The 25,211-nt window shown below is 35.1% G+C and overlaps 1 protein-coding gene across 1 annotated transcript; it reads right to left on the reverse strand.

Moving 5' to 3' along the window:
• Positions 1-22: 22 nt before the first annotated feature.
• On the reverse strand, positions 23-16,451 carry LOC107094861 (THAP domain-containing protein 6-like). The gene is made up of 6 exons (XM_015390738.1): positions 16,319-16,451; positions 6,188-6,380; positions 5,953-6,066; positions 3,779-3,989; positions 3,538-3,688; positions 23-1,705 (listed from the first exon to the last, which is right to left on the reverse strand). The coding sequence occupies exons 1-6, from the start codon at positions 16,396-16,398 to the stop codon at positions 1,615-1,617; spliced, it is 840 nt and encodes a 279-aa protein (XP_015246224.1). The 5' UTR covers positions 16,399-16,451; the 3' UTR covers positions 23-1,614.
• Between the last annotated feature and the right edge of the window lie 8,760 nt (positions 16,452-25,211).

Raw genomic sequence — 25,211 nt, forward strand, 5'->3', positions numbered from 1 at the left:
AGGTGTTCAAAACATGCATCTTAGCAGGAAGACAGTTTCTGCAAACCGAATGAGTCACTGTCAGAGTTCAGGAATTCCAGCAAGGTACTGTGATAAGAGGACATCTGGGCAACAAGTCATGTCATGAAATTTCCCCACTCCTAAATATTCCCTGTGGCTGAGCAGCTAATTTCAAGCAATACATCAAGTGCAATGTAAAGTGTTGGAGGAAGCGTAAGGTAGAGCAGTGGAGACAAATCAAAATACTCCATCTGGCAATTTGGTGGTAGCTAGGAGATCAGTATTTGCTTGACTTCTGTGCCAAGTTTAGTTTAGTGGAGGACACGGTGTTGGGATGCTTATCAGGAGTTGGACTTGGTCTGCTTTAGTTCCATTGAAAGGACCTCTGAATGCTTCAGCAGACAAATAGATTCTGGACTTTTCAATGTGGAGAAACAGTTTGGAGGTCCCTTCCTCTTCCATCACGACTGCATGAAGCATGGTCCACAAAGATAGATGAGAGAATCCCGACCTCAACCCATTAGAACACCTTTGGAATAAATACAAATCAGAAATACTTTAATAACCCCAAAGGTGATTAAATGTGGTACTAAAATGGTGTTGCTGTGTTTTTGTTATCTTTAGGCAGAAAGGATCGGTAGAGTTCAGTGTTTATCTGGAAAAGCCCTTGAATAAAGCCACTGTTGTTTAACAGTGAATTATTCTTTGTGAAATCATCAGGTTCTAGAACAGATCAGCAGCTCAGTTGTAATTCAAAAACATTTAATTCAGCAATTAAAGCTATAAACATGCTCCTAAATCATGTGGACAGCCTTTCTAGAGATGTTATGACGGCAAAGGGCGTAACAACCCAACACTCAACCCTGTAGATTAAGAATGAGATGTCATTTAAGATCATATTGTAAAGCAACGCAGGTGAACTAATACTTACAGTTAATATTGTGCATCTAGTCTATTTACTACCCAAAGGTTACAATGTTGGGTCTGCAAAGATGTTTGCAGTCTGTCTTCTAACCATAAACATGTCTACTTATTGGTCAGAGGTAAGAAAGGCCTGATAATCGTCTCTGCAGACCTGATTGCTAGTTGCAGTCTGGCCCAGTCATGTTTTGTGGCTGAGCAAGACCAGAGTAAAGGCTACATCCAGTTATCTGCCCTGACCCCAAACCAAATATGCATGTGTACAGTGTCTCATGAAGGTTTTACATTGAGCCCAAACCCTGCAAACCTGTCCTGCCCCCTGGAACAGGATAGGTTTGCAGAGATGTTTTCCTTGTACTGCCATTCATGTCTGTTTTTTAGACAGACAAAATGGCAATAATTCAGAATGAAGGTTATCAAATCGTGTCTACTTAATGCATTTCCTAAGCAGAACAGCATTCTGTTTCAATGTCTTCACTGATGAGGGGTGGACTCCTTTGGAGGTCACTCTTGATGCTCTTCCAATTGCTCTCTGTGTCGCTTTCTGCACCTTGCGATGGGATCACTAGGCCACCATTGTTTTTCAGTGTAATAAGCTGGTAGCTGTGTTAAAACGTAGATAGTAAAACATCTCTGATGAAATCCTCCTACATCTGCTCTTCAGCAGAGGACATCTTCACACCAGACAGGATGTCATCTTTTTATCTGCTTGTCCTTTCGACGTTTCGTGGACTTCGCAGAGTCTGGTACCTGCTCAGATTTAGCCTCCATTGAACATCGCCACCTGTGTAAAAAAAATAAAATAAAAAAATAAATTGTTACCTTTCTCTCCTTAATGTTTTTCATTCATTTACCGTTTTTTCAAGACTATAAGAGGCTGTTTTCCCCATACTTATACTAAGGTGTGGCTTTTCTGTGGATTTTTCCTAACCACCAGAGGGCGGTAGACAAAGTTTGAAATCATAGAAGAAGGGGACAATTTTCAATTAGCAAAAGCACATGCTAGCAGCAGGTGCAACAGAGAACAAAATGTCCAGAATGTACACATTTTGACATTTATTTGACGTATTAATACGGTCAAACTAATGTAGAGACTGTGCGTAACTTCTGAAGAGCTGAAATATAGAGCTGGCGAAGCCCCATCTTTCATTAAAAGCTCTTATTGTCACGAGCCAACAAGCTAATGGGAGCTATCATTCTTCTTCCTCTAGGGGTGATATGTAGAGCTCCCCCTACTGGTACAGTGGGGGACAGTTCAGTAGATATTGGCTTATAGTCAAGTACGGCCTATACAGACTCGGTCTGGTAATCTGTATTACTGGGCATTTGCCCCGTGGGCCGGCGAGCTGTTTTTATGTTTAACCATATTGAAAAGATTGAATTTTTCCGGTAAACGTCATTGAACCTCTACTGCGCATGCGGGACACTTGCGTTGTATGACTGCAGTTCACACAAGAGATCACATACAAGTCGCATATAGTTGGAAATATGAACGGTAACGCAAAAAAAATCGGATTTCACAAAAAAATCGGATTGAGCATCAAGACGTGCAGTGTAAACGTAGCTTTACTCTCCGGCCGAAGCACCTACCTATGAGAGTAAATAACTCAAGAATCTCAAGAAGTAATACAATCTTAACAGCCTTAATTATGCATGCAGTATATATATAGGCCTTCCTTGTCATGCACATCCTTGTGACGGTTGGCATATGGTGTATGTTTTTTCTTCAAACTGTAAAATCCTTGCAACAAACTAAATTATAATAAAAAAAATGCTTTCTTTACACCACACTAAGATGTTCCTCTTATATTTGGCGAATTTATGTTAGAATATTTTGCAAAAATATGTTGCAGTGCATGATGGGGTTTTGCATCTGTTTACATTATTCCATTTCATTGCCCACATGCCACCTAGACTCGCAGTGAATGCTGACACACCGCTGAGAGAAGAACTGCCTGTCTGCCTCTATATTGTATTGTTTTATGTTGATGTTTTTACAACACTTATAGTATGTATGTGTATGTGTTGGGTGAGCAGACGTCCTCTTTTTCCCGGACATGTCCTATCATTTAGACCTAAAAAAATGTCCGGGGGGCATTACAAAATGGTCCTGGGATTTGGTTGACTACAGTGCAGCACGTAGTTGAAACGGAGCTAGCGGGGAATGGAGCGACCGAAACTAACCCTGACACTACCCCCCCTTCAGAAACCCAAATCTGGTCACTCAAGTATGCGTGGGTGGGTGCCTGGATGGCTTTGTGCAAGTGTGGATGTTACGCATTTGCAGCCACTGTCCTTTTTAATAACCAAAAGCCAATAAAACCGCATTATAGAAGTCTTGGTGATGGTTGTCGTGTGATGCTTAAGGATAGATCGGTTGATCCACAATGTGTATTTGTATTGTGTTTCACAATGAGACGCATGCGGGTTGGGTGGGGGGTTGGATAGAAAAGTGCCAGGGCCGAAAATTGTTTCCAGTCCAAGCCTGGCCCCATATATGTGTTTCCAGTAAAACGTACATATATAGTGGGTACGGCTTACAGTGAGGTGCATTCTATAGTCTGGAAAATACAGAACCTAAAACAATAAATATCAGTTAGACAATATGAAGGCTACCTTTGTAAAGTATGTGGGTGTGGGAGGGGAAATTTTCCAGTCTTCCTGAGGTATTTGTACGCCTTTGGTCCGTGCACATAGAGCGTTAGGGCGAATTCTTTGTGCTCCTTTGTGTACTCATTGCCCTGCATCATGAAGTCCAGTTGAAGATCTGGAATTTGAAGAACAAAAATGATTATCTTCACATAATGGCCAAGGAGTAGTAGAATATGTGAACTTTGTAGTGCAAATCTCATATTACCTGAGTAGAATTCAAGCTTTTCCTTAAGCCCTTTATTAAGGAGTTTCTTTTCATTCAACTCCCCCAACAGACACTGAACTATGGTCCTTGCCCTCTTTTCCCTGGCCATGGCGTTTTTCCTCTCCCGCTCCAGACTTTCCACCCTCGCCAAAGCCTCCTTCAGTTTAGCCGTAACGGCAGTAAGAGAGGAAGGCAAAGCGTAGCAATGATCCTGGTGGAAAGATGGCGGAAGTTAGCACGCCGCTACAGCAGGGCTCCCCAAGGTAGTGGCCCTCAGACACCAAGTGGTTTTCACTATCACTTGTGTTGAAATACAGAAATATGAATGAAATAAAAAAAATTTACTACAAAATGAGTAGATATTCAGTAGGTTTTCATACGTCTTGTACTTTTACACATATAGGAACATTACAAACATATTTTATTGCAATTTTATATGAAATATCAACATAAATTAGTATACAGTTATGAAGATTTCTTTTTTAAATAAAAAACTAAAAATGGAATTGTGTAAAAAGTATTCAACCCCTGAGTCAATACTTTGTGGAACCCCCTTTTGTTGCAGTTACAGCTCCCACTATTTTTCGTTTGTCTTCATCAGATTTGCACGTTGTGTGACTGAAATCTTTGCTCATTCATTGCAGCTTGCAGAGCGTTTGTGAACAGCGTTTATTCAGATCTTGCCACAGATTCTCAATTGGTTTTAGATCCAGACTTTGACCGAGCTATTCTAACACATGAAGATGTTTTACTTGAAACCGTTCCATTGTAGGGAAAAGTTCTAAGTAAAGCTATACAGATCAAGATTTATGTTAAGGGTCGTTTTTCTACTGGAAGGTGAATCTCCGCTCCAGTCTCAATTCTTTTCCAGACTCCACCAGGTTTCCTTGTTAGATGGTTCTTTATTGGTTTCATTTCCTGTCCGCTCTGAAGAGAAGCACCCCCAGAGCATGATGCTGCCACCGCCCTATTTGATAGTAGGAATGGTGTGTTCAGAGTTGTGTGCAGTGTCAGTTCTTTGCCACCCATAATGGTTTGAATTTTGGTCAAAAAGCTAAATTTTAATACAAACAGGACTTCTTATGATTTCCTTATAAAAACGGCTTTCTACTTGTTACTCTTCCATAGAGACCTTATCTGTGCAGTGAATGACTAACTGTTGTCCTGTAGACAGGTCCTCCCACCTGAGTTTTTCATCTCTGCAGTTGGTCTAGAGTCACTAGGAGGCTCTAAGCTGCATCTCTGATCAATGCTCTACCTGGAAGTTTAGTTTCCTTGTCTTGGTCATTTTCTTCTGCTGCGTTATAACTTTTCTATTTCCAGGTGATGGATTGAATAGAGCTGTTTAAAGCTCTTTTTTATATTTTTATAGCATAAGCCTTTTCTAAACTTCCCCACAACTTTATCCCTGACCTGTCTGGTGCGTTCATTGGACTTTATGATGCTGTTTGATCCCTGATATTCTCTTAACCAACCTCTGAGGCATCACAGAGCAGCTGTATTTGTCCTGAGATTAGATTACACATAGGTGGACTTGATTTAGTAATTAGCAATCATCTCATCTCACCGTCAACAACCGAAGACATCTGGTTGACCCCGATAAAAGGGGGGTAAATACTTTTACAATCTCATGTATTGTTTTATATCTATTTCTTAATTGTATACCACCATGTGTTGGTCTTTCACATAACATTCCATTAAAATATATTTATGTTTGTGGTTGTAATGAGGCTAAATATCGAAAAGGAGTATTCATTCTTTTGGAAGCAACTGTAGATTATTCAAATAAAATAGTTTTACTTTGTGATTAATAATTTGACCATTCAATTATAAAATATACAATCAAATAATTTAATGTCAAGTTACAGGGTTATAACTGCATTTAAAATTACCAAAATAATAGAATTTACTTTATATGTATAGGTAAATCTAGAGTAAAGTAAATACATATATTTCTAGGTTGGAGCGTAATTGTTGCATAATTATTTTTGGATTCATAGGTAGAAATGTTAGAGAAACGCTGCACTAGCGTATCACTCAAGTTTTTTTTCTGCATAGCAGCAGAACTCTGCTCATGTCTCTTCAGTTATGGTTATGTTTTATGTGTGCTTGATATGAGCAGCTGCAAACAAGTGAGATTTTTATTTGGCTAAAATCAAAATAGAAATACCCACATCATTAGGCTGAGGTTTTGGGTGTGAGGTACACGTTTCTGGGGCCTCCTGAGAAGCCACAGGCGGAGTAACGTCAGCTGTTTTGACGATCACTGAAGTCCTGCACTTTTTTGGCTAAAAGGAAGAAGCATAATGAATATAATTATATACAGTATAATACAGTAACACAAAACACAGTGGGACATGTTTATCATCTAGTGCTTGATGATAAAATCTGTATAAATGATACACCTACTTCTTGGAGGTGATCTGGAAACCTGAATATCGATGGAAAAACACCATCTTTCAGGCGGACAATCTGACCCGTCCTGTCGAAATCATCCTGCTGAAAATGCTCGCTGCACAGCACGGATGTATCACTCGCAGTGAATCCCTCTCTCCTTAAAGACACTTCCCACTTCTTCCTCGCATTATTGTCTTTGGGAAACCTTCGAAGAGGAAAAAAAAAAGGAGAGATTTGTAAGTGTCTGAAAAAAAAGCTGATCATTCTCCTAATTTTTATAATTCATTTTCAAACAACCTTACTTCATCAAAACTCTCATTTAGTTGCTTATGTGTGGAAATTGTGATGCTTGTTTGAAAACTATTCCAGTCAGTCTTTAACGTCTCTATTTTCACAACTTTGTTCCTTCATCACAGCACAGAGATCAGAGTAGCATCTTATTTCCTCTCCCATTGGTCACGTCTTACTAAATAATTAATAAAAAAATAAAAAAAGCTTGTTTGCTCCCCTATAAAACTTTGATAACTAAGTAGGAGAGGTATCTCTATAAAATTATACACAAGTAACAACTGCTAATCACGTTCCAAAGTTCCAAAGTTCAATAAGGTAATTAATATAAATGGCTGCCTGTTGGACTCTTGCCCTGAAACTTTATTCCATCTTTTTCGGATCTGAAACAACACTAGAAATATGTGGGGAAATGATTTTCATTTCCTAATTGACGACATAAGGAAGCATTTTGTTTTCCATTGAAAGCATGTGGTTTTTGGTTTTCATATTTACCCAAAAGAGAAGAAGAATTATGTTATTCTTGTGAAATATTATATTCATAACAGTAAATTAAACTAAAAAGTTATTGTGCAAAAAAATGATTACTGTACTGCATATTTACTTATATATATTTCATTTTTTTTGTAATGGTGGGTTAAAATAAGATTTTCTCAAAGAGCAACCATTGTCAACTTTGGGGTCCTGACCTCAATTGGAGTTGCGAGATAATTTCTGGGCGTCGCCAAATCATTTGGAAAAATATGATGCTCTAAATTAATGTGTAAATTAATGTGAAAGTTTCAATAAGTATTTAGAAAAATTGAGACAAGCTGAAAAAATATAACTAGATCTGCCAGCCTTTCATCACCTTCACCACGCATCACCTGCCATCAAAAGCTGCCACTGATTTCCATTTCCATCCATATATCTGTGTGAAAAGATCTTTTCTGTGCTGAAATACATGACAATCATATGCAGATCACCACTCCTCAGAGATCAGAGCAATTTCCACTTGGCTGTTTCTAACCTAAAGCCAATAAGCTGCTCTGTTTAAAAACAAGCAGGCACAGCCGTCATGTTTAATAGTTGCAGAAAAACATCTCTGCTTTTGACCTTTAAAATTAAACACCAAGTGTTTTACAGTGTGTTTTGTTAAAGTTTAGTGCATGCTGTTAACATTTTATTTCATAGAAAAGAAAAGAAAATTTGCATTATTTTCATCACATGTTAACAGCAAAGTGATGGGATGTAGCAACCATTGTCGGTCTGTTTGGGAAGTTAGCCTCTTGATGCAGCTTTAAAAAAAAATCCAAGTGTGTTTTAAAGTTAAATGATAAAGAGACTAATAGCTGAAGTGAGTTAAGGCTTGTCTTATTATGTAAATTGACATAAATGAATAGCATTGCATGTTACATTGGGGGGTCGAGATACTTTAAGGTTGAGAAAAACTGCCATAGAAGACTGCAAGTCTGACAGACTGCAGTTTGGTTTACATGACATACGATATAACTCAGGTGGAGGCATCAAAAATCGCATAGATCAAAGACTAACTGACAACCAGACCACAGTTTGTGAGACTGAAGTCGGCTCTCTAACCAGTCACAGGAGCGCCACAGGGGACGGTACTCTCACCATTACTTTTTACTCTGTTCATTCTTCCAGTCCAAGACAGATAATGTCATTCACAGAAACACTGAAATTACTTTGTAATCATTAATAACGTGAATTAGCTACAATTTTTACATTTTATCCCGATACATTAATAAAGATGGTATATATCGCAATTTTTATAACAATATATAAACCTCATGGGATCTTGTTACTCTGCTGCGACTGGGACTGAAGCTGAGCTGTGGGACAATAGGCTCTTGGGCACTGCGCTGCCAACTAGTGGCTGGAGGTTTGACAATTACATAAAGTACGGCAACGCAGATATTTTGCATGCAAATATTTTCTACATTTATAAACCATTCAGCCATGTTTTGAATCAACACCAATTAAGACAACTTTTCATCATGACATAAAAATGGATGGGGTTGAGGAGTATAAAAACCTCTACTCTTCTATTCCACATTGAAATGGAAAAACCACTGTAGTGAGAAAGCACTGTACTTCTAAAGGAAGCTTAGGTCGTTTGGTGTTTGCAGCAAGATGCTAACTATCTTCTTTCATTTTTATGAGCTATTCTGGCATAATCTACTGAGTTATAGGCATCAGAGTAGGTGACTTAAAGGTCAGTTTCCTGAGTATCCTCTCCATCATCATACAACCACAGAGCGTCTTCACTCAGAGGCCCCTCCAGACCTTTGGTTAGACAGACCACTACAGGAGACAGACCTACTTCCTGCCATCAACAGCAACTTGTTGAAGAACGCCCTGAACGATTTACAACATTCAATTTCCTTTTGTGATTAATAAAATATATCTGAACTGATACTTTTTTTTATGAATGGCTCTTAATATCTCTGATCAAGTAATATGACTCACATATTCCTTTTAAACTTATGTAACTCAGATCCACACTTGCCAATAGATACTGCATATCATTTTTTTGTTTATCAGCACGTGTGTTTTACGTGCAACATGATGTGTAAATAGTGCAAAACAGAAGATGCATCTCTTTCAAGAGTCCTTATGTACAAGTACAGAGTTATGTAAGCCCTGAAGAGACCCGTTTTTCCCGAGGTTCAATTAAATCGTTGGAGAATCTTTAGTAAACAAACGATTTTCTACATTCTTTGAATACAATTTATAGCTTTTTTTTTGTAAAATAGTTTTTTGGTGCAACTGCCTGAAATGCAAAAAGCTATTCAGTTCATCTAATGTTAGCTGCATTCTTTAACCATCCATCCATGTTGATCCATCAACATGGATCTGTTGAAGTTGTGACTCAGAGTTTCCATTTTATACACTGAATGACTTATACTTCAAAGCACTTTGTCAGACATTGCAGGCCCATGCAGGGGCGTTGCCTTTTTGGACAAATTATTACTACTATTAATAAAACATCTCTCCACATTTGATTTATTAATATATTTTGTAAGAGAAAGAGATGAAAACGCTCCCCTGCACAGTGACATGCAGACAGTGGAGCCCAGAATGAGACACATTCATTTCAGATTTCAGAAGAGTTACTTGTCAATCAGATGGTAAAAAGGTACATCAGCTCCTTTTACAGATGTCGCATGAAACGCAGGTTTGCCTGCACAGACCTAAGAGTTTACTAAATAACAAAAACTCTGTGCCTGAAATTAAACACTCAGTATGTTTTAAAACATTTTTAAATCATCTTTTATTTTTTTATATCACAACATATCACGTGATATTTTTGTCATCTATCAGATTTTATAGAGATAATGTTATGGAATTCACGGGATTTATCAAATCCAATGAATTGGAAACTAATTTTTTATCTGCTGCTTTATTCTCTCTTCTTTTTTATAGTTACCATTTAACTTATAATGGATCTGTTTTTTTTCTGCATCATTTATGGCTTTTTATTGTTTCCTTTGGAAATCATCCTCTCAATACACACCTTTTTTTGCTATTTTTTGAGATGACTGCAGAATTATCCCTTAAAAAATAAAATAAAAAATAAACTGCAGAATTATCCCTTAAAAATAAAAAATAAAATAAAGCTACACTGCCTAGCATTAGCTTAATTTCTCATAGAAAATTATTTTTCGGCATAATTTTCTGCACTTTATCAGATCCTAAAAGACAAGCGGAGATGTTTCAACAGTGCAGTGTTGACAGTTGCTTTCAAAACCTTGTATAGTGCCCCTAGTGGCTAAATGTTACAGTGTTGCTTTAAATTAAACACTAGAAAAACTCTTAATTATACATCAGGAGGATATCTGATATTAGAGTAGATGGGCAATCTTTGGGAGATTTTCATGCTAGAGAGAGTGTGGCAAGCATGTTTAGCGAAAGCCAAAAGATGTAAATGACCAAACTACATGAGGGGAGTGACTACAATGGAGGATAGTCCATGCGACATTGAGGCATGAGATGTTCCCTTTAAAGGCCTTATATTATAATTTTTAATTTAGACTTTCGATATTTTTCTTTTTTATATTTCTCTGAATCTGATTAATGTCTAAATTCCAGGTCAGTGAAGCATTTAAAGGTCTTGAAGAATTAGGTATAAAATAATTATTACTGATCTCAGTGTTGTCCTTATAAATAGCAGTAAACCAGTGAACCGCTGTGTTAAATCTAATGTGGGTGTACCTAAAAAGAGAAGTTAGGCATCCTGTTAGACCCAGAGAAGATAGTTACGTTTAGAGGCTTGGGGAGAAGACGGTGAGGGAAGGATATCTTTTTATCTCTCCATTCAGCTTTTATCTTTCAGACAGTAGTCTGTTGTTGCACGATCCAGAGCGCTTTATTTATTTTTAGGGCCTTTATTACTGATCACTAAAAGGTTTTACAGTGTCCTGTTACTATTTCAACAGTGTCATTGGATGAAAATAAAATATGTGAGGTGGAATAAACCTCCAATTTACATATTTTGTTCATATGTAGCTCTGGTATCTCAGTACTTCTCTATAATGACATTATTATGGCTTTAAAATATCTCATACACATACATATGATAGTGTTCTAATGTTTAAAAAAGTTTGTCTCCATGCTTAAAATTTTATAATCCATTTTAGTACATTGAACTAATCCCATAGAGATTCTAGCAAATCTCTTTGTCTTTGAGGATCTGCGTCTTTATTGGTCTCTACATGGCCGTGATTTTTTTTTTTAAGTTGAGATCTTTGGAAATAAAATAACACTGACTAATAGAAGTATTTTCTGACGGGAGACAAAAAAAATGTATCATTGGTAGCAACTACAAGCCTCCAAAAACAGATATTTTTTTTCTTTAACATTTTAGGACATTTGTTTAATAAGGAAAGGCACTCTGTAATCCTTGATTTTTTTTTTTATTTATTTATTTATTTTTTTTATGCACTTTAATGTTTTTTTGGTACAATTGCAAAACAGACAACAGTCACTGAACATTCCAGAAACCATAATTGATTAGAATTTTTTGATTAGTTTAAATCATGTAACAAAATCTGGAATATTAATATATATATCTCATTACTTCTAAAAAAAAATGATTACAAAATGTTTGCATGCTGAATAAAAATCTAAACATAGGATATCGGATATCCATGCAAATATTTAATCCTATTAAAAGAAATCATTCCCAGGCAGTAAATAATATAGGAATACAGCAAAAAAAAAAAGGAAAAAAAATCCATATAATTTAGGCCCCATTGATAATAAAGAGTGGTTAAATTGGTGCTCAACACTATTTTATACAAATTCCTCCCATTTATGTTTTCCAAGATATTGAAGAAGCTTGTATGTAATAAATGTAATTGCTTACAAATTCTATCCTATAAAAATATCAATACTGATTTAGAGAAAATCACCACATTAGACCCAAACTGACCGGATTGTATTCATTTTGCTTCAAACAATGAATTTAGGATTGGATGGTTCTTAGATCTCTCCAAGCCTTTTGAGAGAAATGTTGAGAACTTGTTTCTAAAACTTCACAGATATAGATTCAGTTAAACTGTTTATCACTGGCTCATTAATTACTTGTCTGACAGAAAACGGTATGTCATAATAAACCATGTTTTAGAAACTAATCCTATAGAGTGTGAAGTACCACAAGGTTCGATATTGAGAGGCTTATTATTCATCAATTATATCAATGATCTTTCAACAGTTTCTTCGATGATCATTCCTATATTACTTGCTGATGATCCTAATCCGTTTACCTCCAGAAAAGATATAAATAATCTTAATTTGAATCAACCAAAGTATCTTCATATGTTGCCTATAGTCTATAGTATACGACATGACAAAAAAAATTATAATGATAAAATAAAGAGATGCATTGATAGTAAAGCAATATTTCTACTTGTTTTTTTGTGTGTTTGGACTGATTTTAAATTGTATTGAAAAAAAAAAAAACATACTGAAATGCATTTAAAATAACTTGATCAACTAGAGTCATCAGCAATGTAAAACACCATAAAATATAAACATCTACCAATATTATACTCCAGATTAATCTATCCAGACTTAAAGGTATAGTGGAGGATGTTCTTTTTCCGGCTGGATCATCAAAATAAGTGGTCCTCCTACTTGTCAATCATTCTGGTGATATGTTTACATAAAGCCGTCCTACGTGTTCGTCCTCATTTTCACTTACTTGTGGCGAGTCTGAAATAGTGGAAATATTGCAAAACTTCTTTTGGAAAGTAAGCTTGTAAGATTGATGCAAACAGCAATAGGCGTTCCCTTTAAGGACTGGGTACAGGGTGGAGAGGGTGGGTCTTTTAAAAAATTCATGAAAATCCTCGGCCATACCTTTAATGTATTTTAACATCATGAAGGGAAATATATTTACCACTTACCTTTATAAAATGTTCCTTTTGCAATATAGATGATGCACCCTTTTTTCCCCTTTTTTAAAAATGTGCCTCTTTCACATACGTATGTTGTTTTATTTTTTCATTTTAGCCTGCATGTTTTTACAGAGCACTGTATAAATCTCTACAAACTATAACTTCACAAAGCGGCACAAAGCGACTTCTTATCAGCGTCGTATCTGATTTCATTAAGATTAATGCTGGAGCAATATAATTGTCCTAATTAAATTTTGCACAACTTCATCCCCATTTGATCAAGGTTTGAATCGAAAGCTGATAGATGATTATATACAGATACATTATATTAGAAATCAGTTATATTTAATTAATTGTTTTAATTTGTTAAGTTAAAAACCACAGCAGTAGCGTTCTTCTTTTGGTTTTGTTTTAGGAGTGGTGCTTTGATAAGTCGCCTTTATCGCTCTCTTGCAAATGTTTATGCTGTTATTGCATTTTATAGTCCTTTGGTTGTGGATGTTTTTCTTTTGTTTCTTCTTTTTCTTTCTTTAACTGTACAACTTTTTAATAAATAGTAATTGAAATAACTGCTAAACAACTACAACAAATTCATTATGAATACTTAAAAAAATATGAATCAGTCTTGTCGTTAAGAGATTCAATCAAAATGCAGATAAATGCAGAGGCTTTCTTTAAAATGTTGAGTTTTCCACATCAGGAACAAACGGCGCCAAACTTATCGCCGCAGGTTTGCTGACGGAGGAACTGCGGCTTCCATTGCAGTTTCCCTGGCAACCGTTAACAACAACAAAAATGTGAGATTAACACGTTTTTACTAGCGAGATGCAGAGATCTTTGAGAAAACCGATAGACAGAAAAGGTGATCTAATAAAACGAATAATGATCATCTTCGCAGGGATGGATATTAAAGTGAAGCTGGAATGCACAGACATGCGAATTAAAAAAAATGCTTTACTGAGGACGTGGCGAAAGATAAACACTTTAAAAGGAAGGAGGTCAAAGGGCTATGACAGGGAAGCAATCAGTTATAGCAATGGTAGCCACATTTTATACAAATACCTAAAGGTGTTACTTAACACATGTTAGCTAAAGTGAAAAAAATAAATAAAAAATAAATCTTTAATGGTAAATTGTATATATTTTACACTAATAAGTTTGTATAGTTTTGTTCTAATTAGTACGCAGGATTGCTACTGTCATATTTCAGTAAATGTCATGTTATACAGTCAGTGTACCATTAATCTAGGTCAAGGTTCATTTACTAAACTAGTCATTTTTCTGTTTAGAACTCAAAGTTTATGTTATGCATAAGTTTATTTTCTGTTTCTTTGAATTTAAGAGGTCTCAGGGATGATGAGAAAGATAAAGGGTTAAAAAAATCCCCTTCGTTATTAGAAACTGACTCCTGTGATGCTGATGCCACCTTTTGGTGAAACCAATGAGGAGGAAAAAAATATGCAGCCATGGTACCAATCACTCTGCTGGACTAGCTTTTTCCTTTACTACAGTTTTTAACAGGAAGGTAGTGATTTTCCAGTCAGATTGTCCAGGACACTGGCTGGCAGCTGTGTTACGTATAGATCAGTCATTTCTAATACTATTGAACGGTACGTCCCTGCACCTCAGAACAGGCCGGAAAAGATGTTTTATCAGAATATAAACTATCATCTAAATCAATCTAAAAAGCATTTTCCAATTGCACATTTTAAATTGAGTCATTAAGGAGGAAATGTAAATTGTATTTATTAATCCATTATCTAATGTTGGTTTCCAGTGTGTTCGGGTACTAGGGGGGTAATGGAAGAGGGTAAAAGAAAAAAGAAACCTTAACTGTAAAAAGGATTTAAAAATTCAAGATGAGAAAGAAAATGGAATAAGGAAATACCTTTTTTAAATGTGTTATTAGAAAGGTAATTATAATCAGATTTATGAAATGTGTTGAATGTCCATTTATAAATAGGACTCAAAAAAACATTTTCAATTTGCAATATTTAATAATTGATTTATCAATACAATTTACAATTTCTGTTTAATAATTCAGCTTAGAATGTACAATTGGGAAACAGTTTTTAAACTGGATTTCTAATAGTATGAGTTATGTGGTTAGTTGGAAATGGCTGTTTTTGTTTTTTAGTGACTCCCCATGTCCTCCAGATTATATTCTTTTAGGTAACCTACAGATCCAAAACCACTTACACACACTTCTCAACTATAGCTTTATATAATCTGTAAATCTTTTATCTGCTATTATCTTTCACTATCTACCTTGTATTATAATCCCACTAATGTATATTTATAATCCATATCCTAACTTTCATCTATAACCTTTATATAGCTTCCATTTCTATTGAGTTTATAGCCTCTTTCAATTACTCTCTAATATATACCATTTATTGGCAATACATAGTCTCTGTGCACATGTAGAGAAATATTAATATCCTTTATAGCCCTTATGGATAGATGCAAACTATTTTTTTTTTTTTTTGCTTTATACTTGTGACAGTGTAAATACAATAAAGTTAAGTTGTATTCTAGTCTAAATAATTGGAAGTACAGATATCCTCCAAAAACTAAAATCCAAAAATGAAAATTCAATTCTTTTTTTTTTATTCAAGTAATCTAAATTATAAATTTAGAGAGAAAAACTCTAGGATTAAGCAACTTTCTTGGTTCAAGATCTTACTGTAGAGACCTATTTAACATATCTCCATCTCAACAGATCCCTGCTTTATTCTAAAGCTTAACCCTGAAATTAAATCACAATTTAGAAGAGATTATTGGACATTTCAATCAGAAATTTGGAATAAAAGCGGATATGCAGGGTTTATGCAGGAATGAGTAACTCTAATTTAATGCTTTTTAATTCTCTTAGAAATAATTTTAATGCCATCAACAAGTACCCATGACTCATATATATATATATATATATATATATATATATATATATATATATATATATATACACATTTAATGAATTTTAATGCCAATTAAGGCCTTAATTTAAAAAAATAATAATTTCATGACTTAATGATTTTTAATGAACCGCAGAAACCCTGATATGTTAAAATTGTTAAATTACTTAAAACATCAAAATCATAGTAATGAAACTATTATCATGTGAAGATGGGAATTAATGTCAGAAAATAAATGACATTTAACAAAATAATAATATGATATTAATAGATAACAGATAGAGAATCTTTTTTAAAACAACTATATGAATCAGGTTATTTGGTTGGTTCTACATTCATAAGACTAATTTGGAAATCCTTTTTTACTTAATAACCTGCAGTTTCTTAGTGTGTGTTACTAAGTCCTGCTTATGCTGGTCTGGTAGCGCATGTCGACACACCGGAACCAAACAGAACATTGGCTGGTATTCCGCTGATGGACAAATAGAAGTACAACAATAATATTTTCACCAAATGCAAACAACAATATGTTTTCTTACTTGTGAAATGTTATCCCCCGAGCCCTAACGTCAGCCTTTCGTCGATTTGAACACAATAATGCCGCGCAGTGCTGAGGCATTTTCAGCTGTTTTGGTAGAACCAGAATAGTACGACCGCTCAAAGATGGCGGCGGCAACCTCGGCAATGCTTTGTCTTCTTCTACAATTCTATAGCGGTTGGTAAATAACTGTTGATGCGCGTTATCGCCCCCAGCTGGTATGAAGTGTGAACCGGGACAATAAAAAAATAAAACAAAAACATATTCTTTCAAGTATAAAATAAACATATATATAGTAGAACTGTTAGCTCTATCTCTATATAACAATCAGATATTTAATTTCTCTGTGAAAAATGAAAAGCATTTAACCTTATTTTAATTTTGGAGAAATTGTAAATTAGCAGAACTCTTTCAATGCTTTATTTCTTAAAATATTTAATAAAAAAAACTTTAAGAGTTTCATTTCTCAACAGTAATTACATAAATATGCATCACGTGTTCTCCTACTAAACCATCAGCCATTTGTTTCCTTTTCATATTATTGTATTTGTAGTTGGTAATCACAAATAATCATTTAATTTTTAAGCATATCTTTATTACATTTTTCAACTTATACAGGCAACAAAAACCCCACACAGTGAAAGACATAAAAAGTAAAAATAAATAGAAATAAGTAAGTCAATAAATAAAACTAAATCAGGGAAACCTGTAACAATATGTTCCTAAAAGAATAATAAAGAGTACGGATACTACAGAAAGAAAAACAAAACAAAAAGAACCTGAAAATATTAAAGCTCAGATTATTAATCAATTAAAAGGATACATAAGCAGATATCCAGGCATTACAGTGTCACTACAATAATTGGTTGAATACTCACTGAAGTATTGTTCCTTCCAGGAATCTTAGACCAGATAAGTCAATAGAGTCCCTTCTGTTTAGTCCGTGCACTCTCTATGTCAATGTAATCTAAGAATGGATCCTATGTTTTGTAAAATAACAGAGGTTTGTCCTTAATCCAGTGGGTCATTGAACATCCAGCAGTCTCCGCATATAAGGATTTATGTTCAGTGCTGGATGTAAACCATTTAATTTTAAGGGACATACCTGAAATTAAAATGAAAGCTTAAACTAAGGTCATGAAAATAGTTTAAACATTTGAACTAAAGTCCCAAAAATAATATGTTTGACATACCTCCTAAACTTTCAACAAATTATAATTGATTTTGGCCTTTGTAATTCATTATATCACTGAATTCAGAATAATAATTTCACCACCAGATAAAAAGGTTTTCACGAATCCTGTTTGGAAAACTCCTGCTCAGTGTAAGACATGGAGGGACAGGTAGATATTTAAACACACCTGCTAACAAATGGGTTTAAATTTTTAACTGGCCTTTTAAATTTGTACAAACTATATATCCTGTAAAGACATTAAGCCCGAGTTTAAAATTGAAAATTTGTACTTGTTTAAAAAAAAAAAAAAAAAAAAAAAACTTCTTCAGAGGAAAATTTATATTTTGTAAAAATAAATAAAAACAATAAATTTTATCAACAGACATTATATAAATTAAAACGTTTTCCTCCAAAACTGCATTTAATTATCTCTCGATTAAAATTTTTTGTAACACACCATTAATTAAGGACTACAGAAAAAGGTGTGTATCCGGGGTGGGGCTTAGAGTTGATTGACAAGCTCTTTGTCCAATCAGCGCAGCCATCCTGTAGCTCGTACTAGCATAGCAAAGATGGCGTAGGAGCGAAGGATGGAAGGAGGAGAGGACCTTCTTCTCTCCCCTTTACCGTGTCTAGGAGCGGAGGGAAGGGGGTCCGAAACTTTTAAGCTGTCCTTTCAATTTGCGGCTGTTCTTATGAAAATAAAACCCGGCGGTCCTGTAGGTGGAGAGGACTCCTAATATGGAACCGCAGAGGAAGGATCCCCCCGGCTTTTGTTTACCATTGTGTGCAGCTGCATGATCCCAGAGGCAAAGTGGAAATATCTCTGCATCGCTCCTCAGGTGAGGGCTTCACTCAACATTTCCCTGTGAATTTTCTTGATCTAGTTTTATTTTAAGTATTACAACTGTTCAGTTAATTATATTACAAATAAAGGTGTTAGTCCTTTACTATCAGTGTTTGCTTATAGATTTTGCAAATTGAGATCAGTTCACTTTATCAAATAGCATTTTTCCAGAGGGGGTTCGTGCATGAACAACACTCCTGCAAACGGTAAATAAATATTTGAATAAAACATAAATAAATCATTATATCTGTATAATATTAACCATTTAAAATGATATATATTATATATAAAAATTTGGTTTTGAATCAGATAAAACAATTTTTTGCATCTTAAACTCCACTTTTCTTGCTTTTCTCAGTTTATTACAAAGCACAGCGATTTAAGAAAAAATTCTGGCATGTAAGAGATCCAGATTCACATTTTGTTTGTTTTTGTGTTTTTAATCACACAGGGCTGAATGTGTTTTTCCCTTTTTCCTTCCTTATGCAGATGCATTATTGGTGATTCTCTCAACCATCAAATAATTTGAGTTCCTGGCAAAAACAAAACCCCCTTAGTCATTCTTTTGCTTTACTTACTTGATAAACTTACAAAAAAATGTTTTTAGATAAACTACAATATCTATTAAAAACAAAAATATGGTTTTATATCGAGAGTTTTTGCTGTATGTCATTTGCCCCTTTTTTCCCCTCAAAAGGCTGAAATTAATTTTTATTCAGTAGTAACTATATTGACAAATGGGACAGGAATTCCTAATTTTAATGAAAAACGTAATCTGCTTTAAAGATGCATAAGTAATATGTTTTCTTAAAGAGCACACCTGTCCCTAGATATTAATTACATTTCCTCCCAAAATGTAACCTTTTCTCCTTGCAACTGCATCAGTTGTGACGTAACAGGAGAGTTTGTGGCAGGATAGCAGTGAGCTCCATGAAAGGAAGGGAAAAGGGGGAAAATATCAAGGAAAAACTTTGAAAAAAAGTTGTAGGTTTATTGGTTTGTGTCTCATATTGAGTTTGTGTCTCGTAAGGAAATGAAAAATGAGAAAAATGCAAAAATACAATTTGACGTTGTGCATTTTGAGTATATGCTAACTCTAAAACAGAGATTAGCGTGTTAATTTGTCATGAGATGATAAAAGAAATGCTGAATATTGTCATTTCTATCTCTATATATACTACATGGTATATTTACGCAATTTCATTACAACCACTATCAGTTAACATTTATAAACATTGTTATAAAGCAAAACAAATCAAATTATTTCTAAAAATATATGTTGGATTTTTGTTTTGTGAACAACTGCACAAAACAGGGCTAAGCTCCCCACAGCGTTTATAACATTAACATCTATTTTTTTATGTAGAATTGCTATTCGTCTTGCAATGAAACAGAATCAAACTGTCATAAAACATCACTTTGAAATTATGTTTACAGGTGAGATGAAGTGACCCAGGAGAAGATTCAAAACCACCAACATGACTCCTCCACTTCTGCAGAGTCCTGGAGAACAGCAGATAAGATTACCGGCCTTCACCGCCTTTCCTCCTGTTTTTGTGGGACACTGGACATCTCTTCTGCGGCAGCCCCTCTTGTTCAGACCTCTTTCTGCAGCCTGATCGCTGCTAAGGACAGCTTCCCAAGAATTAAAGTCATCCAACCTTGTAGATGAAAATCACAATAAATAGCCTCATGTAACAGCAGCCCTGAAGCTGTTTGATTGGCTTGAAGGAATGGGTCAATCTCGGCCCGTTATGCATCTAAACAAGGTTGTTTATTTCCCCAAAAAAAACAAAACAAATATCTCAAGGTTTGATCATGTAAAAGGTAAAGACACAACATACTGTAGCAAAGATCAGATGCCTGTGATTCAAAGTGAGATTCATTGATTCATTCTTTATTTAACTACCTCATTGCCACAGCAAGTCCAACAGGGTGGAAAGGAGTGTTTTCTGAACAAGGAGTCATTTTACTCGTCCATCAGAGCTTTTATTATCGAAACAATTTAGTTGACAGGTTGGTAGAAAATATGTATGCTGTTGCATATCTTCATCATTTATCTTTTTTTGTTTTGTTGGTTTTTAGATGGAGGAAAATGGATGCTTTAAACCTATTTGCAGGTATATTATCACACAGAAGGAACACCTTCATTAAAACTATTGTGATTTTACAGTATTTATAGAATCATTAGAAAGAATCAGCTTCTAAAAAATCAGGTTAAATGAGAAGCTAAACTTAAGTTTCACATATGTCAGCAGAATTTGCCATAATTTCTACCAGATTATATTTGGCAACACGTTTGGGAGGGGTATGGCCCCATCACTCCACACAGCTAAAGAAAGTCTACATCCAAGGAAGATTCTTTGAATTTTAAACCCTTTTATGTTTTTTTTTATGACATTTAATTTAGACATTTAGACAGTATTTTCTAAATTCCAGTTCCTACCTTTTCTTGTCTTTTTTTCCATTTGGGACTTCCTGTGCGTTGGTTTTTTAGGTCTGCAAGCGGAGACAAATTAGGCAGCAGTGCTCATTTGGGTCACTCCCTGTGAGCAAAGCGGGACCCGTTTTTATCCTGCTCCCAAACCGTGGTCCAGCTTTAGCTCATCTCACAGAAGGTTTTAATTTTATCTGACCTTCACCAAGACAGGAGGAGCTGCAGTTTAGAAATAGTTACCCATTTGATTTCCTTTTTTCTTTTTGTCATAGACATGTATAGAAAAAAAGTTACACTTTTACCGGGATCTGTGCAATATTTGATCTTAACTGTCATGTTGTTGACCAAACTGTATATTGTATAAACAAGTGACAAGTTGTTTGAAAGCAACAAAATCACCAATGTCTTCCATTAAGATATGTATAGACTCATGTGTGTTAGCTTATTTAGCGGGACTGTGGTGCCAACATTATAATAGCCATGCATGACCAGTAGTAATGCTTGCTTCATCGAGAGTATTGACTTGTAGGCGGAGCTGAAGCTCAAATCTGTGGAGACCATCCCAGTTGAAACTGGTGAATATTAGACTCCTAAACTACACCTTTAGGTTTGTCTAATCGACATATTGCTTTAACCTAACAGGTAGCGCTTGATCCCTGCTTTAAAGCATTTATATGTTTAGGAAAAATAAAAACTGGGGATAGGAAATTATACCGTTGAGTTTTCAGGTCTGATAAAAGATGATCACAGGTAGAGGTGCACCGATTCAGATGCTTTTGTGGCATTTTGACCTTCTGATTGAATTTGGCCCAATGTGGCTTCTATTTGATTTTTATGTATAAAATACATAATTAAATATATATATATATATATATATATATATAAGAACAGCATTCAAAATGTGTTTCTAATGTTCTTGTCGTAATTGGACATGAAATCTGAACATAGTTTTGCACATTTCCATAGTAGGAAATGGGCAAAACTATTTCATATAGATTGCTGGTAGTAAAATAATTGCTATTGATACTAATATTATATTAATATTCAACAGCAAATGGAAACAGGAAATCTTTTTTTTTTCAAGCTGATTACTTTGAAATCAATCTAACCAATCCAAAAGGTGCTGCCAATATTTTTTTTTATTCTTATTAGTTTTTAGATATTGCTGAGGTTTTCTTCCTCCATTTATGACCTTTATCAACCATTTTAAAGAAAACATTAACAATCGAAATAAAATGACGGAGCAGAAATTCATGCATCCTTTCATGACCTTAAATCAATGCTGCTGAATGCACTTGTGAATTGGCCGACGTGTGCGAGTATCGGCCGATACTGATGCATAAAATAGGCTAATGTTTGTTGGCAGATGGATCGGTCTATTCCTAAAGGATGCTGTTTAAAAAACATTTTTTTTGTTTTTTTAAACACATCTCTAGTTAGGAGTTGATGCAAGTTCACATTGTTCTGTGAAAGGGTAAAATCACTGTAAAAAAAAGGGTTTGTTAACTTAAAGAAGTGGAATTTTAAGCTGGTCTTAGTAATAACCACAGTTAACATAAGACAGATTTTATTGATCCAACAATAAGGAAATTCATGTTGATGCTGATACTTATGAAACCTGCAATCAAAAACAAAGTAAATTTGCAAAACAAGTAGGAGGAGAATAAAAGTAACGTACTCTGCAAAAAACTAGATTACAGGAAAAGCCACTCAAATCAAAGGGAAATTATCTTCAATGCAGCAAAGATTTTTTTGACATTTCTTGATTAAAGATGATTAAATCTAGAGAAAAGCAGATTGAACAATTGAAATTAGAAATTATTCTTGTAACAAGATAAATTATCAAAATAGAAGTTTGTTTATATCTTAGTAAGAGCCAAACTATTTATTGTGTACAATAGATGATAGACTGATTTTCCTGAAGTGATGATGATGCTGGTATTTGCATCATCATGATAAGGATTGTGGAGAGCGATTGTACAGCTAGCATTTCAAAAAACAGCAGTGGTGTAGATTATTCAGTTTATGATAGAAGCTAATCTGCCATTTATTGAGCCTTCCTGCTGTCTGCTTAAGTCTGTCTCTCTCTCGCTGCTTTGCAGGTCGAATGAACCTTTCATAAGAATCTCCCTTCAGGTTTCTTCTCCCCTCGCTTCCTCAGTCACTCTAAAACACATAACTGTGAGTCCTCTTAACTCTGAAACAATGTCCACACTGAAGAGCGTTTGAAGTGAGCTGGACCTAGTCATGATAACATATGGTGGGTTCACTGACTGGAAAGAGATTAGATTTGCCAAAAGCGGATCTCTCGGTGTACCTTTATGTGTGTTTATCTACATTGTGTTCTGGAAAGTTTCAACTTAATAAGTTAAAAGAGCTTAAAAAAAAAAATTATCATTAGAACCAAATCTCAGGTAGGATAATATTTGCAGAAAGGATTCAACATAGATTACGACCTGGGAGGTTTTTGTTTATGTGCATGAAATGTACAGATGACCTCATAGTATTGAGATCAGAGCATTCTATTTTAATCCACACAATTGTATTTAATCAGTATTTTAGAAGCAATAACCCTAAAGTAATGCATGAATTTAGCTCCAGGAGTTGGTGTTTAAAAGATTGTGTAACTTTGAAAGCTTTTATTTCCAGCTATGCGTTAGCCACCTATTCCTTTCTTAGCTTTTTATTTTTTCTTGCTTTGTGTCGTTTTAATACACCCTTTTAATCAACCAGAACAAGAGAAAGGCTTTACATTTTATTTCTTGTAGCATCCATAAAGACCCTCTCCTTTCTTAAAAGGTTGCAGACTTAAATATATATGACTGACACTTGCGTGAAAAGCACTTTCAACAACAACTTGCACCGTCGGCGTCACCATCATGTCTTGAATGAGGTGTTCAAGCAACCCTGTAATGTTCTTTCTGGTGATTTTTGAGCAAGTAGACGTCCAGGTGATATGAATTTGTGGGTTAAAAAAATATGCATGACTTAGCAGAATAATGAATGATTTGTATTGCATGCAATAACCTAACCTCGTAATGTGAATGGGTGTAGTTGAGGGATATAGGATTTTCCAATGTAAACATGGGTATGATCATTTGCTACTTAAATCAGCTCTGATGGTCAGTTTTTCTAGTTTAGCTGCTGTTTATGAAACATAAAAAGCACTAAAAGAAGGGGTTGATCAGTTTCCTTTTTTTCCCCTGTTGTGTCACAGTGCAGCTCTATTCTTGTTCCCATGAGGAAGAACTTAAATGCTTTGGTAAGATTACTGAAACTACTTTGTTGATCAACTCTCCCACTGAGATGGTGGGCTGTATAGAAACTATGCATTCCAGAGGGAGGAGACGGGCATGCCTATTATCTATGAACCTCTTGTCTGGTTTTGTAATAAATTAAAAAGAAGCTGTATCAGAAAATAAAAAAATCAGCAATAAACAGCAGCATGGTGCCAATCAAATGTTGTCAAGGTTTGGTCTTCTGTGTTTGAATACGACTTGGGTATGAAAATGTGCTAAACAGTGAGCTCCTTTGTAGGTGTTTTTATACAGGAGACACTCAAAGTCTAATGTGAGTAAAAAGTTCATATACTTACATATAAAAGCCCCAACTGAATAACTAGTGTATTTATACTATGTATAACATTTAAAATCCACTTTTTTTTTTAGCTTTGCGCTAGCATGCTATTCCTTTATACAACTTATTTTCAATGTGGTATTTTACCCAGCAGGAAGCATCAATCGTAACCACGCTGTGCCTGTGCTGTAAACAAACACCCACTTTCTCCGCTCATTAAAGGTTAATGTGGGGTTGAGAGTGATCATTATGGCTAATGGTTGATACAGAGTGGTTCTTTTAACAGTTAATTTGCACAGGGCAGCAAGCTTTTAACTATTCTACAAGTTGTGAAAATCTGTTTTATGGCAGTGAGGGGCCTCCGACTGTTCAGCAAGTTAGAGGTGGTGGCATTCTACGATGTCCAGAAATAGGCGACACCATGATATGGAGACGTGGCTTTCTATTGCATGCAAATATTTTTCATCAAAATAAAAGATAAACTATTTAAAACCCAGGTAATACAAGACAAGTTATTTCATAATATATTAATAGGTGACTTTGAGAGCCTTAAAAGAAAAGGGGGAAATAAGAGAGCCTTTGATGCTTTGAGACAAAAAAAAAAAGCAAAGGCTAAAAAAAAAAAAAGAAAAAACACCTTAGGAAGCCTTAAGAGAAACATACCCACAGCATAACAGCTCACCCACCCTGCTCAATAGTGGGCAGTCAGTGATTTTCTTAACATTGATCCTTTGAAAAGCTCTGATGCATAGATTTCTAGTTCCTGGAGAGTTTAGGGATCTTCTGATTTCCTGTTTTATATAGAATGGTTGCCATGGATACCTCACATTTCCCAAGTTGCCACTCTTTACTGCAGTACT

Source organism: Cyprinodon variegatus, unplaced genomic scaffold (genome assembly GCF_000732505.1).
Source record: "Cyprinodon variegatus isolate N-32 unplaced genomic scaffold, C_variegatus-1.0 Scaffold21, whole genome shotgun sequence".
In the NCBI taxonomy this organism is placed as follows: Eukaryota; Metazoa; Chordata; class Actinopteri; order Cyprinodontiformes; family Cyprinodontidae; genus Cyprinodon; species Cyprinodon variegatus.